This window comes from Misgurnus anguillicaudatus, chromosome 23, assembly GCF_027580225.2.
Source record: "Misgurnus anguillicaudatus chromosome 23, ASM2758022v2, whole genome shotgun sequence".
In the NCBI taxonomy this organism is placed as follows: Eukaryota; Metazoa; Chordata; class Actinopteri; order Cypriniformes; family Cobitidae; genus Misgurnus; species Misgurnus anguillicaudatus.
Genome location: NC_073359.2, coordinates 24497504 through 24512500, shown reverse-complemented (window position 1 = coordinate 24512500; position 14997 = coordinate 24497504). Strand labels below are relative to the sequence as shown.

At 36.9% G+C, this 14997-nt stretch overlaps 1 protein-coding gene across 1 annotated transcript in view; it reads right to left on the bottom strand.

Moving 5' to 3' along the window:
* Positions 1-14997, bottom strand: part of zranb3 (zinc finger, RAN-binding domain containing 3) — an 83679-nt gene that overhangs the window by 68038 nt on the left and 644 nt on the right. Inside the window, exons 3-4 of the mRNA XM_073861581.1 lie at positions 2584-2602; positions 1485-1663 (exon numbers count right to left, since the gene is read on the bottom strand). Coding sequence (XP_073717682.1) covers positions 1485-1663; positions 2584-2602 — 198 coding nt within the window. The remainder of the gene's footprint in view (positions 1-1484; positions 1664-2583; positions 2603-14997) is intronic.

Genomic DNA, 14997 nt, shown 5'->3' with positions numbered 1-14997 from the left:
CGTGTGAAAGCCGCATGTGAAATTCTAGTCATTCGAGACATTCACTCGTAAATTCGCGTCAAGGCAGGGGTTTATATAGCTCAAATTGAGTAAACTTACCCGATTGTTCGACCTCCTCACTCACTTTCTTCCAAACAAGATTCTTTAAATTCCTGTAAAAGTACGAAGATGTCTCGTATAGCGATGATGATTGTCCTCCTTTGATGTTTTGTTTTTCTGCACTGCAAAAAATGTCTTTCTTACTTAGTGTTTTTGTCTTGTTTTTAGTAAAAATATAAAAAAATTCTTAAATGAAGATGTATTTTCTTGATGAGCAAAATAACCTAGAAAAATAAGTCTAGTTTTTAGACCAAAAATATAAATTTAAGCAAATTTGTGCTTAAAACAAGCAAAAAAAAAAAAAAAAAAACGCCAATGGAATAAGAAAATTTTTCTTGAATTAAGTGTTTATAAAAAGAGTAAACTTATGTCAAGAAAATTTACCTAGGTAATTTTGCTCATCAAGAAAATACATCTTAATTTAAGAATTTGTAGATTCTTTTCTGGAAACAAGACAAAAACACTAAGTAAGAAAGTCATTTTTTGCAGTGTGCCTCCGCTCGCTTCCTGCAACCACATCACTGCTAGCCAAGCTCCTTATTGGTTAACGCGGCGCAAAAATCCTCCAAAGTTCTGATTTTTCAACTAGCACACATCAAGCGTCAATGCTCAATTTGTGCGGAACGCACCATCCGCGCTTACCGTGCCGCAGGATGCCTATTCAAGTCTTTGCATTGACTTAACATGTAAATCACTTGTGATTGCCACCTCTTCCGCGTCTGGTCTGAACGCATCATAACACAAACCTAATTTTTTGTGATAATTGTATGTATAAAATATATACTTTATTGCATTATTTTTTTATTTATTACAATAAATGTAAACTGCTATAACATTTTTTATTAAATATTTTTAGCTCCACACTGCAAAAAATGATTTTCAAGAAAACATTTTCTTAGTATTTTTGTCTTGTTTTCATTAAAAATATCTAAAAATTCTTAAATTAAGATGCTGATGAGCAAAACAACCCAAGAAAATAAGTCTAGTTTTTAGAGTAAAACATCAAATTTAAATGATTTTGTGCATAAAACAAGCAAAAAAATCTGCCAATGGGGTAAGCAAAATTTTTTTCTTTAAACACTAAATTCAAAAAAAAATTCAAGAAAAATTTGCTTACCCCATTGGCAGATTTTTTGCTTGTTTATGCACAAAATCACTTAAATTTGATATTTTTGGTCTAAAGGCTAGACTTATTTTCTTGGGTCTTTTTGCTCATCAAGAAAAAGCATTTCAATTTAAGAATTTTTTGATATTTTTACTGAAAACAAGACAAAAATACGAAGAAATCTTTTCTTGAAAATCATTTTTTGCAGTGCAGTATTTTCAAAGCCATTTCTTTATGAAGAAAATGAATGTGAAGTTTACTGTTAAGTTGCCGTACGTACATAGTGTCGGTCTTGCTCTCCACCAAGTTGATGTCATTGGGGTCCAGATCTGGTATCCACTTCTCCAGCTCCTCAATCCACGGGTATTTCAAGGATGAAGGCACCACGATCAACAGTGGCCATTCCTGTCTGTAGATACAAGCCACAGAAATGGCCTGGATCGTCTTTCCCAAACCCATCTGTTGGCGTGCGAAAAACGGTCAGTGGCGAAAGATTTGGTCTACGGCAGTGGTTCTCAACTGGTTCAGATTTCAATTTTTTATTGTAGCTTAAATAGTATGTTTTGGTTGGACGCATCAAGATTTAAAATAAATAAATAATCCTTTATAAACTATTTTATAAAGGGGAAATATTATGAAAATCAGACTTTTTCCATGTTTAAGTGCTATAATTGAGTCCCCAGTGCTTCTATCAACCTAGAAAATGTGAAAAAGATCAACCCAGTAACAGTAACTTTGGTAAGCCATTCTCTGCAAGCATGTGAAAAAAAGTAATTTAAATTTGGATCCCCTTGTGATGTCAGAAGGGGATAATACCACCCCTAATCTGCAATATCCAACCACAGCAATGGAATTTAGTGCAGAGATCAAATCATTTGCATTTAAAAGGACACACCCAAAAATGGCACATTTTTGCTTACACCTACAAAGTGGCAATTTTAACATGTTATAATAAATTATCTATATGATATTTTGAGCAAAAACGTCACATACGTACTCTGGGGACACCAAAGATTTATTCGACAACTTTAAAAAGTCTTGTGAAATGTCCCCTATAAAAAAAGTTGATACACCTGTTTAATTTGCTATCCTATGGATGATATTATATGGTGAACTGCATTTTATTATTTGCATTCAGCGTTATGTTCCCTTCTCTCTGTGCACCAGTTTAGAACCACTGGTACTGTATATTGGATAAGCAAACTCCTGTTAATTTAATATAAGTTAAAACAACTGAAATGAAAAGATTTACACATTCCAGATCCAATTCAGTATACATATGAGGGAGTTTCTTTACATTAGTCAACATAAGGCCGACTTGGGAGATTGTCTGGGAAAACCCAATTGAATTTCAGCCAAGAGAAGCGAAATGCTCTTACCTCGTCTGCAATCATACACCTGCAAAACAGAAATGAAAATAAATGAAGCGCATCGAACCCGGAGTTTCAGAGTTCAGTGATAACGACCCACCCAAACACCAGAAGTGATCAAAATCAGCTGTCCTCTTTCCAGCCGTGGTTTAAATAATTACCCTCTGAATCACGTTTTTAATTTCTTCACGAAATCGATGGCCAGAAAGACACGTATTGATCCGGGTGATATTGTGAGACCCGGGCTTCCCGTCCGGTGCACATTGTTCAATATAATTTCCCACACACCTGAACTCGACGGACGAATTCAGCCAGAAGGGACAAGCAAAGCTAATCTCAAAGAAGACCTGTGGTCAGCAAGCATGTTATGTTAAAGATTTCATTTCCAATCAATGCCATAACAGGAATCTTATAATATTAGTAAAGGGTTTTCTTTTTACCAAAAATGTCAACTTTTTCTCAAATTTATAGAATTTAAGAAACAGTTTACTTAAAAATGTATATTATCTCCATCCTCTGTTCACCCTAATGCACAAATGTTGTTTTTATTAACCTTTACAGATGTTTCTTATACAGCAACAGTTAACAGTGACTACATTAGTTAAAAAACAACATAAACATCATAAATGGTGTCAATACGACTAACGGTACATTCACACAGAGTGTAAGCGTTGACGCTTCCCATTCACTTTTAATGGGTGACGTCATGCGTTGCCCAACTGAATTGTGGATCCGTCAGTGCCGTTGCTCGCAATAGAAGTTGAACATTTCTCCACTTTTCAAGCAGCAACGTGTGCGTCAGCCAATCAGATCGCCTTATGCAAATAACCTAGGCAGAGCCAGACAATTATGTTTATGGAAGACCGGAGCATGTGTTGCAGCCGCTGTGATTGGCTGTTTTCCACGATTCAGACAACCCTTGCGTCAAGCGTTAACGCTTACCCCCGTGTGAATAAGTACGATTAAGTATTATACATATGTGTGAGGAACAGACTACAGTAAAAAAGAATTTTTGTACTGACATTATCCCCCAATAATGCTTTCAATGCATTTTTTTTTATTTGGAAACAGGCTTGCAGCACCTTTCATATCTTTATGCCAATTATCTACTGATTTAGAATGACCTATATGATTGGCTAAACCTTGTGTATCATTTACAAGAGTGTTAATACATACTGTATGTATAAAGCCACCTTTCCTCTCTACGCGACATTCAGACACGACTGTCGGAGATCGCCCCCTAGTGCAACTCTCCATAGGAATGAATAACTTCCGGTTTATCGGCCATCATTTTATTTGTGTGCAGTGGAAAGTCGCAATAGTATCTGTCTGCGAGATATGTTGGGGCGTAAATTGAAAAAGGGGGCGTAACTTGATGTCCAAATAACACAGAACCACGTAAAATGTCAAAAGGAAATTTTGACAAGATGGCCGCTCATTTAGACTCAGCGGAATAACAATTTTTTCGACACTTGGAGATAACAGTTAAAGTGCCAGATTTACTAAACGGGGCAAATTAGGTTGCAAGCGCAATTCCAAAAATGTGACGATGGGAGTGGTAATATCTGCTGGTTATTTACTAAAAAAGTGCAAATTAAATAACACAGGTGCAACAACTGATTTCCATAATGACCAACGCAATCTACTAAGAGCAGCGCAAATTAATGCAGGGCGCAAATAAGCTGAGCTGATGAGTTAACGCATGCGCTCGAGTTCAGCACCACGGACATTACAGCTAACAAAGCCAGTGGACACTGAAAAGTGAAGGTTTACTAAATAATGGCGCAAATACCAGTCATAACACACGCACAAACATTAGTAAATCGTGTTTTGTGAATCATTTAAGTAATATCCTCCCAAAAATGTTGCTTCTGAAAGGAAAACTCCTAGAAATGCATATGCAATAAGGTCAGTCGCAAAAATAACTAGACCACACCTTTTCAGCGCTAATGACCCACTGCGAATCTTAAGTAAATCCCAACAGTCGTTATTTAATGGCAAAATGATGGTTTGCGCTGGCGCAAGCTGTTAGTAAATCTAGCCCTATATTGTAGTGTGCAAGTCATGTTCATACCATACTTACACATATTGGTATTGTTTCTGAAGTTGATAATCTATTAAAATGTGTGATTTAATTTTATGAATAATATATGATGTTTTAGATACATCCCAAGGAAATCGAAATCTGGTCAATGATGAATTGTTGTCTACATTAAAGGCTTTTTAAATTTGCATTTTTTTTTTTAAATGTATACAGTGAATTGTTTTTGTTGTGAAAGGGAGAGGTTTTTATCTTTGTACTGTATTGATGTTCTATTCAATATAGTACTTTTGTTATAAAATGATTGGTTATATTAGATAATCACTTATTAATTGCTGTATATTACTAAATTTATTATGTAAACTAGACATGCAATGTAATGAGCAACACTGAATAAAATTGTATTGTGGGTCGTGCTCTTCTTTTTTTCATAAATGTCCAAAGTGTTCTTTTACATGCATTACTTGGTGTGCTCGACTTCATGCAATGTTTTACCTAAAAGGATACAGCAAACCTAAATCTTGCCAGAATTTGGGTTTAGGATTAGGTTTAAGGGTAGGATTAGGATGAAAACAGTGGTTCTTGCTCAATGGGATACAATACCGCCTAAATCCTGTGAAATGTTACCGTGGGTTCACACCAGCTGCGTTTGAGGCATCAAAATCGTGTCTACCGGGTCTAGTTTGAGAGACATTCACGCGGAAATTCGCATCATGGATGGGCCTTCCATATGCTTCTACGACTCTGCTCGCTTCCTGTAATCCCGTCACTACTAGAGCAAACTCCTGATTGGTTAACGCGGCGCGTTTATCCGCCAAAGTAACCTGCACGTTTGCCGTGGCAACGCTCAATTCGCGGCATTTGCCAATGGGGCGGAATCGCGTGTACCGCGCCACAATAAACGCCTTATTTGTGCCACGAGACCTCCAGGTGCGCGTCAACTAGAGCTGTGCAAAAATATCAATCTCTACTATCAATATTTTTAACAACTCATCAAATCCCTCTGTGTGCTGCTGTAGTTGTCGCTGTCCAGTTGTCTGTCATATGTGGCCATCCGGCCAATGTCTCAGAAGTTAGCGGGAGTCATTTTTGATAAAAAAGATAAAGTATTGCAAAGTATTGTATGTACCGCAGCATGCAGCGTATCGTATCGTGATATATTGCATCACGGGCCATGTATCGTGGTATGTATCGTATTGTGAGGCCCTTGCCAATACCCAACCCTAGCGTCAACACGTTTTCACATTGACTTAACATTGAAATCACTCACTTGACGCCTCTACCATGGCTTGTATGAATGCATCATTAGGTTTAGGGTTAGGTTTGGGATAAAAACAGCACTCATTTTTACAGCATTTCGCCGTTTGTTGTATCGCTTTGACATCTCGCATGGTTCTGTTTGATTTAGACAATGTCAAGTTGCGCCCCATCACCTTTACATGTAGGCCTTGCATACAGGACATCACCTCTGTTTCCTGCATGTATGTAGCATGTTGGCACATGCATGATGACACATGCAAATAAAAAAATACTACAACAGTCTACAACATTTGTATCCTGCTGAAACCAGCGAAAGAAACAAAGCATCAAGAGTTTTTGTGGTTTCGTTAGTAAAATGTCACTGCGTGCCACCAGATGCCCGCATTCATTGTTCAAACAGCGGATCTACTCATTAGAGGGATGCGTTTGCTCACTTTCAGCCCTCTCGCTTTCTTTTCATTTTTTTTAAGTAATGCAGAGAGACGCTGATCTTAAGCGTATTCTTTCAGGGGAAAAAATTTAATTGCTTGTGCGCCAGGAAATGTTCAAGGATTTACCGGCTACAAATGAAGCACACACATTCACTGGCAGAAACAAAAGAATCATGCTAATTTTTTGTTTATTAAAAAAGTAATTTTTTGTTTTTTAATATTTAATTTTAATAACTTATCCGGTAATGAAGGTTGGTATCATGACGTATGTGTCGGTCATTATAAATGTGCTCCAGTGACGCTGGTTCATTTGCAACAAGCTGTTCTGCTACCGTAACTGTACCCTAGACTTTAAAAATATCCAAGATGCTTTCCAAAAAACCGAGTGTGTTATTTATTTTCAGAACAATAGTACATTGTGAAAGAGACAAATACAGCAAATATACTCTAGCATTTTTAGAAGCACATTTATCTTATTTTATACTAACAAAACAACACTGATATCAGTGTAAAGTACCGTGGTAAAGAGTGGGGGTGCTTTAATTTGTTTTCAAGTGAACAATTTTAAACATACTTGAGTGAAAAAATGAATGAAACTGGCTTAAGATTAGATTTCAGGTTTAAAACCCAAATATTCAGTGTTTTGGATGCCTATAGAACCAATGCTGTATCCTTTTTGTATCGAGTAATAAAACAAAAATAAGATAATGTATCTGCACAATATTTTTTATTAAAGTGACCTCCTGAAATATCTACAGTATGATATAGAGGTAGAAAGACAGAGAGAGAAGTAGAGCGAGTGAAAGCGGTAGAGAACGAGAGCGATGGCTATGAGCTCTCTGTTCATCTTGTTTTTTTGTGCTCTCGGGTTGAAAGGATGATTAACAACCTCTGTCCTGCCCGTGGGTTTTCTTCGCCTTCAGATTGTTGGTTCACTTGCTAGCACCATGTAATGTGCTCTCACAAGCCTCGAGTGCCACTCAGGTGTGTGTATGCGTTGTTTTTTCGCACATTAATCACTGTTCTTTAAATAACGCAGCTCGCGACCGACGAGTGTTCTGTCTGATTTGCCTGCCAGCAGCACTAAGAATTTCATTGTTGGACATTTTTAAATGCCGTGTAATGCTGTCTTGTCTTTTTTCATTAGTGAGGTAATCTAGATCTATCTAAAAGTGTGCTGCGTTTTAAGATACTAACAATAATGTTGATTGTCAGCATGCAAAAATGCGAAGTTGGGTCTCTAAAACCGCAACTTTTAAAAAGATACAGTCATAAACACAGCACAAGTTTGCATAACAAATTCACAATGTTGAACAATAAATTGAAGACTATTATTGTAAGGCTCAAAATATTGCGTGTTTTGCATTAGTAAGGTAATCTAAATCTAGCTAAAAGTGTGCTGCGTTTTAGGATACTAACAATAATCGTGATTGTCAGCATGCTAAAATGCGAAGTTGGGTCTCTAAAATCACAAATTTTAAAACGATACAATCCTCAACACAGAACAAATTTGCGTAACAAATTCACAGTGTTTAACAATAAATTGAAGACAATTATTGTCAGGTTCAAAATATTGAATACTTAACATTAGTTAGTTAATCTAAATCTAGCTAAAAGTATGCTGCGTTGTAGGATAGTAACAGTAACGATGAATGTCAGCACGCTAAAATGCGACGTTGAGTCTCGCAAATTTTAAAGCTTCAGTCATTAACAGAACAAATTTGCATTAAAAAAATCAAAGTGTTTAACAATAAATTGAAGGCTATTATTGTCAGGCTCAAAATAGCGAGTGTTTACATAAGTGAGGTAATATAGATCTAGCTAAAAGTGTGCTGCGTTTTAGGATACTAAAAATAATGGTGATTGTCAGTATGCTAAAATGCGAAGCTGGGTCTCTAACATTGCAAATTTTAAAGCTACAGTATTCAACACAGAACAAATTAGCATAAACAAAACGGGATAGTATCAGTAACTGTGAATGTCGGCACGCTAAAATGCAACGTCCTGGGTCTTGCAAATTTGAAAGCTACAGTCATCAGTGCAGAACTTGTGTAATAAATTCACAGTGTGCAACAATAAGTTAAATACTGTTATTGTCAGGCTTAAAATATCGAGTGTTTTACATGATCTAGCTTATAGTGTGCTGCGTTTTAGGATACTAACAATAATGGTGAATGTCGGCATGCTAAAATGCGAAGCTGGGTCTCTAAAATCGCAAATTTTAAAGATACAGTCATCAACACAGAACAAATCTGCGTAACAAATTTACAGTGTTTAACAATAAATTGAAGACAATTATTGTCAGGCTCAAAATATTGTGTGTTTTACATTAGTGAGGTAATCTAAATCTAGCTCAAAGTGTGCTGTGTTTTAAGATAGTAACGGTGAATGGCGGCACGCTTAAAATCAACATTGAGTCTCGCAAATTTTAAAGCTACAGTCATTAACGCAGAACTTGCGTAATAAATTCACAGTGTGCAACAATAAGTTAAATACTGTTATTCTCAGGCTCAAAATATCGAGTGTTTTACATGATCTAGCTAAAAGTGTGCTGGGTTTTAGGATACTAACAATAATGGTGAATGTCGGCATGCTAAAATGCGAAGCTGGGTCTCTAAAATCGCATATTTTAAAGATACAGTCATAAACACAGAACAAATTTGCGTAACAAATTCACAGTGTTTAACAATAATATGAAGACTATCATTGTCAGGCTCAAAATATTGCGTGTTTTACATTAGTAAGGTAATCTAAATCTACCTAAAAGTGTGCTGCGTTTCAAGATAGTAACGGTGAATGTCAACACGCTAAAATGCGACATTGAGTCTCGCAAATTTTAAAGCTACAGTCATCAACGCAGAACTTGCGTAATAAATTCACAGTGTGCAACAATAAGTTAAAGACCTGTTATTGTCAGGCTCAAAATATTCAGTGTAACATTTTTAAAAATAAGTAAAAAAGTCAAAGTAAAGGTGTCCTGCGCTTTTGGATAGTTACAGTATGTGCGAATGTCGGCATGCCTAAAACTTCTTTTAAAAGTTGTGTCTCTAAAATCGTGAAGTTTAAAGCTGCAGTCATCAACGCAGACCTTGCATCAACAAATCCATTACTTTCAACAATAAAAGGACTTTTATTGTCTTTCTTGGTTAAAACGACTTAAATTCATTAAATTATTAAAAATGTACATTCTTTGGCTGAATGGAGTAGACTTCCTAAAAATATGCTTTGAACCATCGAACCAAACCAGCTTAACTAGGCTGAGAGACCAGCTAAATACATTAGGCTGGTAAGTCATAAGAGTAACACATTTTTTAAGCAAGTCATCCCTGACATGAAGGCAAGCGGTGGATCAACAGAAGGCAGCTTAATTTGCACTAATTTATTACGTTATTTCACTTTCATTACAAGCCTAATATTGAATAACCGCTTAATCTTTTCCCGTGCCTTAATTTGCACCTCTGATGCAATTATAAACGGCGCACTGTACCCCTCCTTCACAGCTTTCCGTCTCAGATCAATAGCTATCGATTGTCTCAGCCACGGTGCTCGATTTAGAGACAGAGATAGTTTGGCTGCGGCATGTGACATGGTGGGTCGTGGTGTATTGGTTTGATTGGTAGTTTAAAGTTCGGGGCTCATTAAACCACAGTTATTGTGTCAGCAAGCCGTATGCTAATCCGCCCTCGCGTATCGTTTCATCGCTCGAAATGATGAATTAGCGTGTATTCGTAGCCCGTACGCTGGTACATTATGGCTTTATTAGCATCTTTAATGTGGCGTGACCGTGTTAGTATAGAGCTGATAAACTCACGTTACTCGCGTTTGTGATGGACAGAGCGTAAAATTGGCATCCGTCATGCTACAACTCGCTAGCTGTACAGCGGAAACCAACATCGATACACGATAAATAACAATTATCGTAGCTGCAGAAACAGTTCTAGATGTGCCTGTGACTTCCCTTGTTACTTGGTATTTGCCACCCCAAAAAAAACAAAATTTACATAAACATTTTTGGGGAAAAAATGGTGGGATTAAAGAAAAAAGGGGAGAAAAGTTGTCAGGATGTTTTGGGTATTTGTCAAAAATTCCTATTCCCAAGTCTCTAATATTCCGTTCCCTACATGTAGCAAATATAGCAAATCATGGTAAATGTTTGTAATCTATAACCTTTGGTCTAATACTTTAAGATGTTCAAGTGAGGTTGTATCAAGTGATAACTGATCGTAACCTTTTGCGCTTCATAGATATTAAACCGGTGTGGAAATCTATCTTTTTGACTCGTAACAACTAACTGATGAGATCTTGATCTAACCAGCACGGTTCTGCTCCGAAACACTGGATCATTTGAACAAGCATCGTGTCTCAGTGTGTGCTTTGGCTGTGTTGTAAGGAAAAAAGCAATTCTGCTTCAGGGGATTATTGAATTGCAGAGAGAGATAGAGAGTGGGAGAGGTGGGAGATAAAAGGAGGAAAAAACGGAAATCGATGGTTTAGAAAACACCAAGTGGTTGTATTCTATTACACAAGTGGTACAAAACGCATATCTGCTCTAACTGCGAGGTAAAAACTGCAAAGATTAAAAATAAACTACATTTAGGAACACGTAAACAAACGCAAAATGACTACAGATTACTTCAGTTCTCCGAGGTGGCCAACCTGAGTTTACTCAACCAACTAAACCATTTTAGCAAGATCATCAAAGACTATTTTTTGTCTATATATTTATTAACATGATGATAAAGTAGAACAAAGGAAATGAGAGGTTTGCATGTGGACTAGTCGCACTAGTAAGCACGATAAATTTTCATTCCATGCAGTCGACACTAATAATAAAAAAACCATCTTGTTTGTTCTGTTTGAGTAAATTTGTATTCAATTTACATTTAAAATGTGGGCACGGAGGAAGATAACCAGGTATAACTTGACATTTAATTTCGCCATCAGAAAATTAACAAACAAAAACGTACGAAAAGTACGTCACTGTTATATAAACATGCAAATCTAAGCAGCTTGTTGATTTAAGTGTCGGCGCTCCAAAAACGTCCGCGCTAATTAATCTCGAGTTTCTTTTTAAATCCGACAAGCCTAATGTGAAAAGAAAACAGTAAATAACGACTTTATTTCCCACGCCAAAAACACGAAACAAAAACTGGTTAGTCATTGGCGGTGACACGCGCGCGGCCGTGTGGACGGCTGTCACGGTTCATTAAACAGGAGGTGGAGAGTCTCTGTACGGATAAAGTAATTACAGCCGAGGATTGCTCGAGTTATTGGCTGGAGTGGAGATTACATATTTAATTAGAGAGCAATTATCTGGGGCCGTAATCCGCATACTAACTGATTACCGGGATCAAAGCGCTACACAAGGGGAAATTAATCGTCAAATTAAATTCGAGAACAAAAAGCGAAGGCCGCACGTCCGTTCGTATAAAAGTGATCGCTTCATAAAGGTGATGCATATGTTCTTTTTGATTGATGTAGTAACTTTTAACAGCCGGAGTGGAGATGTGAACCTGTCAACTTTTACCGGGACTGCTTTTATATCAAAAATTACATCCGAATCCAAGGCACGCTGTTTGGAAAAATGTATCTCAGAATGCAATGCTATTAATTTGACCTAAACGTAACGGTCACATGACAACAGGGTTCCCACACCTTAGTTAACTTCAAATTGAAGGACCTTTCAAGAACTTTCCAGGTGCAAATCCCCCTCAAATTCAAGGACTAAATGTGGGGACACATTTCGAGTGAGAGCAAGGTTACATCGTGTTACCTTTTAAGATATATTGTTACAGATCCCTTTTGAGGGAACTCGCGCTGCTTCACTGCGGTGACAATTTGGGGACGTGTCCAGGGGTAAGTGCGTCTGAATGTGTATATCAAATTTAATAAATGGTGAGGCTTAACGACAAAGACAGGGTGATGCAGGAGCCAGGGAGTATATCGCTATCTGAAATATTTGCCAAAGATGGCGTAACAGGGACGCACGAAGTATGGCAAGGGTCTCGTTCCCTTCTCAAGGAACAACAGTTACATACATAACCCAAGACGTTTTTATGTGCCAAACACAACTATGCAAAAAAGCATTTTGTTATGAATCAACATTCACATATAGAAGATATAAGCATTTAAAGCGAACAGTTTAGCACGTGTGCTTAAAAACTTTTTATGATATTATCATACACTACACAGGGAATAATATGGATTTTTTTCCAGAAATCTTTCAAGCACTTTCAACGACCTGTATGTATCTATGTATGTATGTATGTATGTATGTATATTTTCAAAAACTTCCCAGGGCCTTGAATTTTCCCCCCCAGATTTACAAACTTTCAAGGACATGTGGGAACCCTGTGCCAATGTCGTCGCACAGTATTGTTTAAAAACTATTTCACATACTACTTAAAAAATTGTATACAGAATACAATTTTGTATCCCCAAGTATTTAATTTTAAACATAAACCATTAACCAGCCTATGCCGAGTCTTTCATTGGTTAAAACAGCTTGTGAAATAGTATGCAACAAAAATTAAATAAATAAAAATAAAATAAATAAAAGTATATTATACACTGCACATTTTAGGAAATTTAGTCTGGATACTATGCACAATATGCATACTACAGGCTAGAGAACCACCAGGGTTATTCCAAAAGGAGCCTATATTTTGAATCTATCCCACAATGCATTGCAGTGCAAACGTATTGGAATCATCCGGATTTCGCATCATCATTCAAAACCATAGAGGAGAACGAGCAAGCCAAACATTTTTTTCTACTTAGATATTCATTTTTAACCATTCAACAGCAGCTGGAACTAATAGTACCTGTCTAGTTAAAGAGGAAATTAGTGTCGGCCGATTGAACGCAGTCAGACGTGATTATGGTAAATGTAAAGCGCACTTATTCTGCAGCCAGCTGCAACAGACCCCTTCAGCTACAAAAACCCTCCGCAATAACCCTTACAATTATAACTGAGGGTTTGCTTAAAAGATAAGTCCATTTTCTTAAAAAAATCCTGATAATTTACTCACCACCAGGTCATCCAAAATCTTGATGTCTTTCTTTGTTCAGTCGAGAAGAAATTATGTTTTTTGAGGAAAACATTTCAGGATTTTTCTCATTTTAATGGACTTTAATGGACTCCTACACTTAACAGTTTTAATGCAGTTTAAAATTGCATCTTCAAAGGACTCTAAACGATCCTAAACATAACGGTCTTATCTAGCGAAATAATTTTAATTTTTGTCAAGAAAAATAAAAAATATGCACTTTTAAACCACAACTTCTTATCTTCCTCCAGCTGTGTGACGTGGCAGCACGACCTCACGTAATTGCGTAATGACGTGGAAAGTCACGTTTTACATATATGAAACGCACATTTGCGGACCATTTTAAACAATAAACTGACACAAAGACATTAATTTGTAAAATTCGACCGAGAGGACCGTTCTGACGTTGTTGTTTCTCCACACTTGTAAACACTGGGGCGTTGTTTTGCATACGTCATCTGTGACCTCTTGACCGGATGATGTCTTGCGTGAGGTCGCTTGCGCGTCACACGACCGGAGGAAGACGAGAATTTGTAGTTTAAAAGTGCATATTTTTTCTTTTTCTTGTCAAAAAAAGCAATCGTTTCGCTAGATAAGACCCTTAAGCCTCGTTTGAAATGGTTTACAGTCCTTTGAAACTGCAATTTTAAACAGCATTAAAACTGTTAAGTGTTGGGGTCCATTAAAATGAGAAAAATCCTGGAATGTTTTCCTCAAAAAACATTATTTCTTCTCGACTGAACAAAGAAAGACATCAACATTTTGGATGACATGGTGGTGAGTAAATTATCTGGATTTTTTTAAAGAAAATGGACTAATCCTTTAACTTGAGAAGTCAAGTCCAGCATAAAGTTTTTGGAAGCTGCGACTGCAAGTAATAATAGTTACAAATCCAAACATAACATTAATTGGCAATGCCTAATTTTCTCTCCTGTAAATAATGCAATTGAACCAAAAAATCAGGCCGTCCCATCATGCACAGTGACTCCGACTCCTTTGGGATTCCGTTATATCCGTCCCATCGAATGTTCATCTAATTAAGTGTCTGACCCCGTACCAGAGATCAGAGTGTCCTACTATCGATCCAAGAGACCCATTGCTACCCATCTAACTGACCCGTCTGACCCAGAGCTACAAGAGCATTGATTGACACAAAACAAGAGTAAATTAGACTCTTACCCACCCTAATTAGGCAAAGATTAAGAGATATACAGTATATTATTACTATCTATCCTACAACATTGTAAAACTGGGGTATTGGTGGACATAAACACAAAGCAGATTATTATATATTATATTGAACGTTCATCCAATGTATACAGTAAATTTCTGGATTTGCCAGATAGTTAATCCAAAGCGAGTTACAGTGCATTACAAAGTATACATTTTTATCAGTATGTATGCTCGCTGGGTTTGAAAAAAATCCACATTTTTAATGTCTGTCCCATATCAAATTATATTTTGTAAATCAGTGCATTATGGTTATTATTTTATGCACTTAATGCACTGTAAGGCGCTTTGGATAAAAGTGTCTACCAAATGCATGCATGCAAATGTAAATATTATGAATTCTGGATATATTGCAAACTAATTTGAGTTTTTTCTCCCATCCACCTGATGTGCACCCCCTTGAAGACCCCTA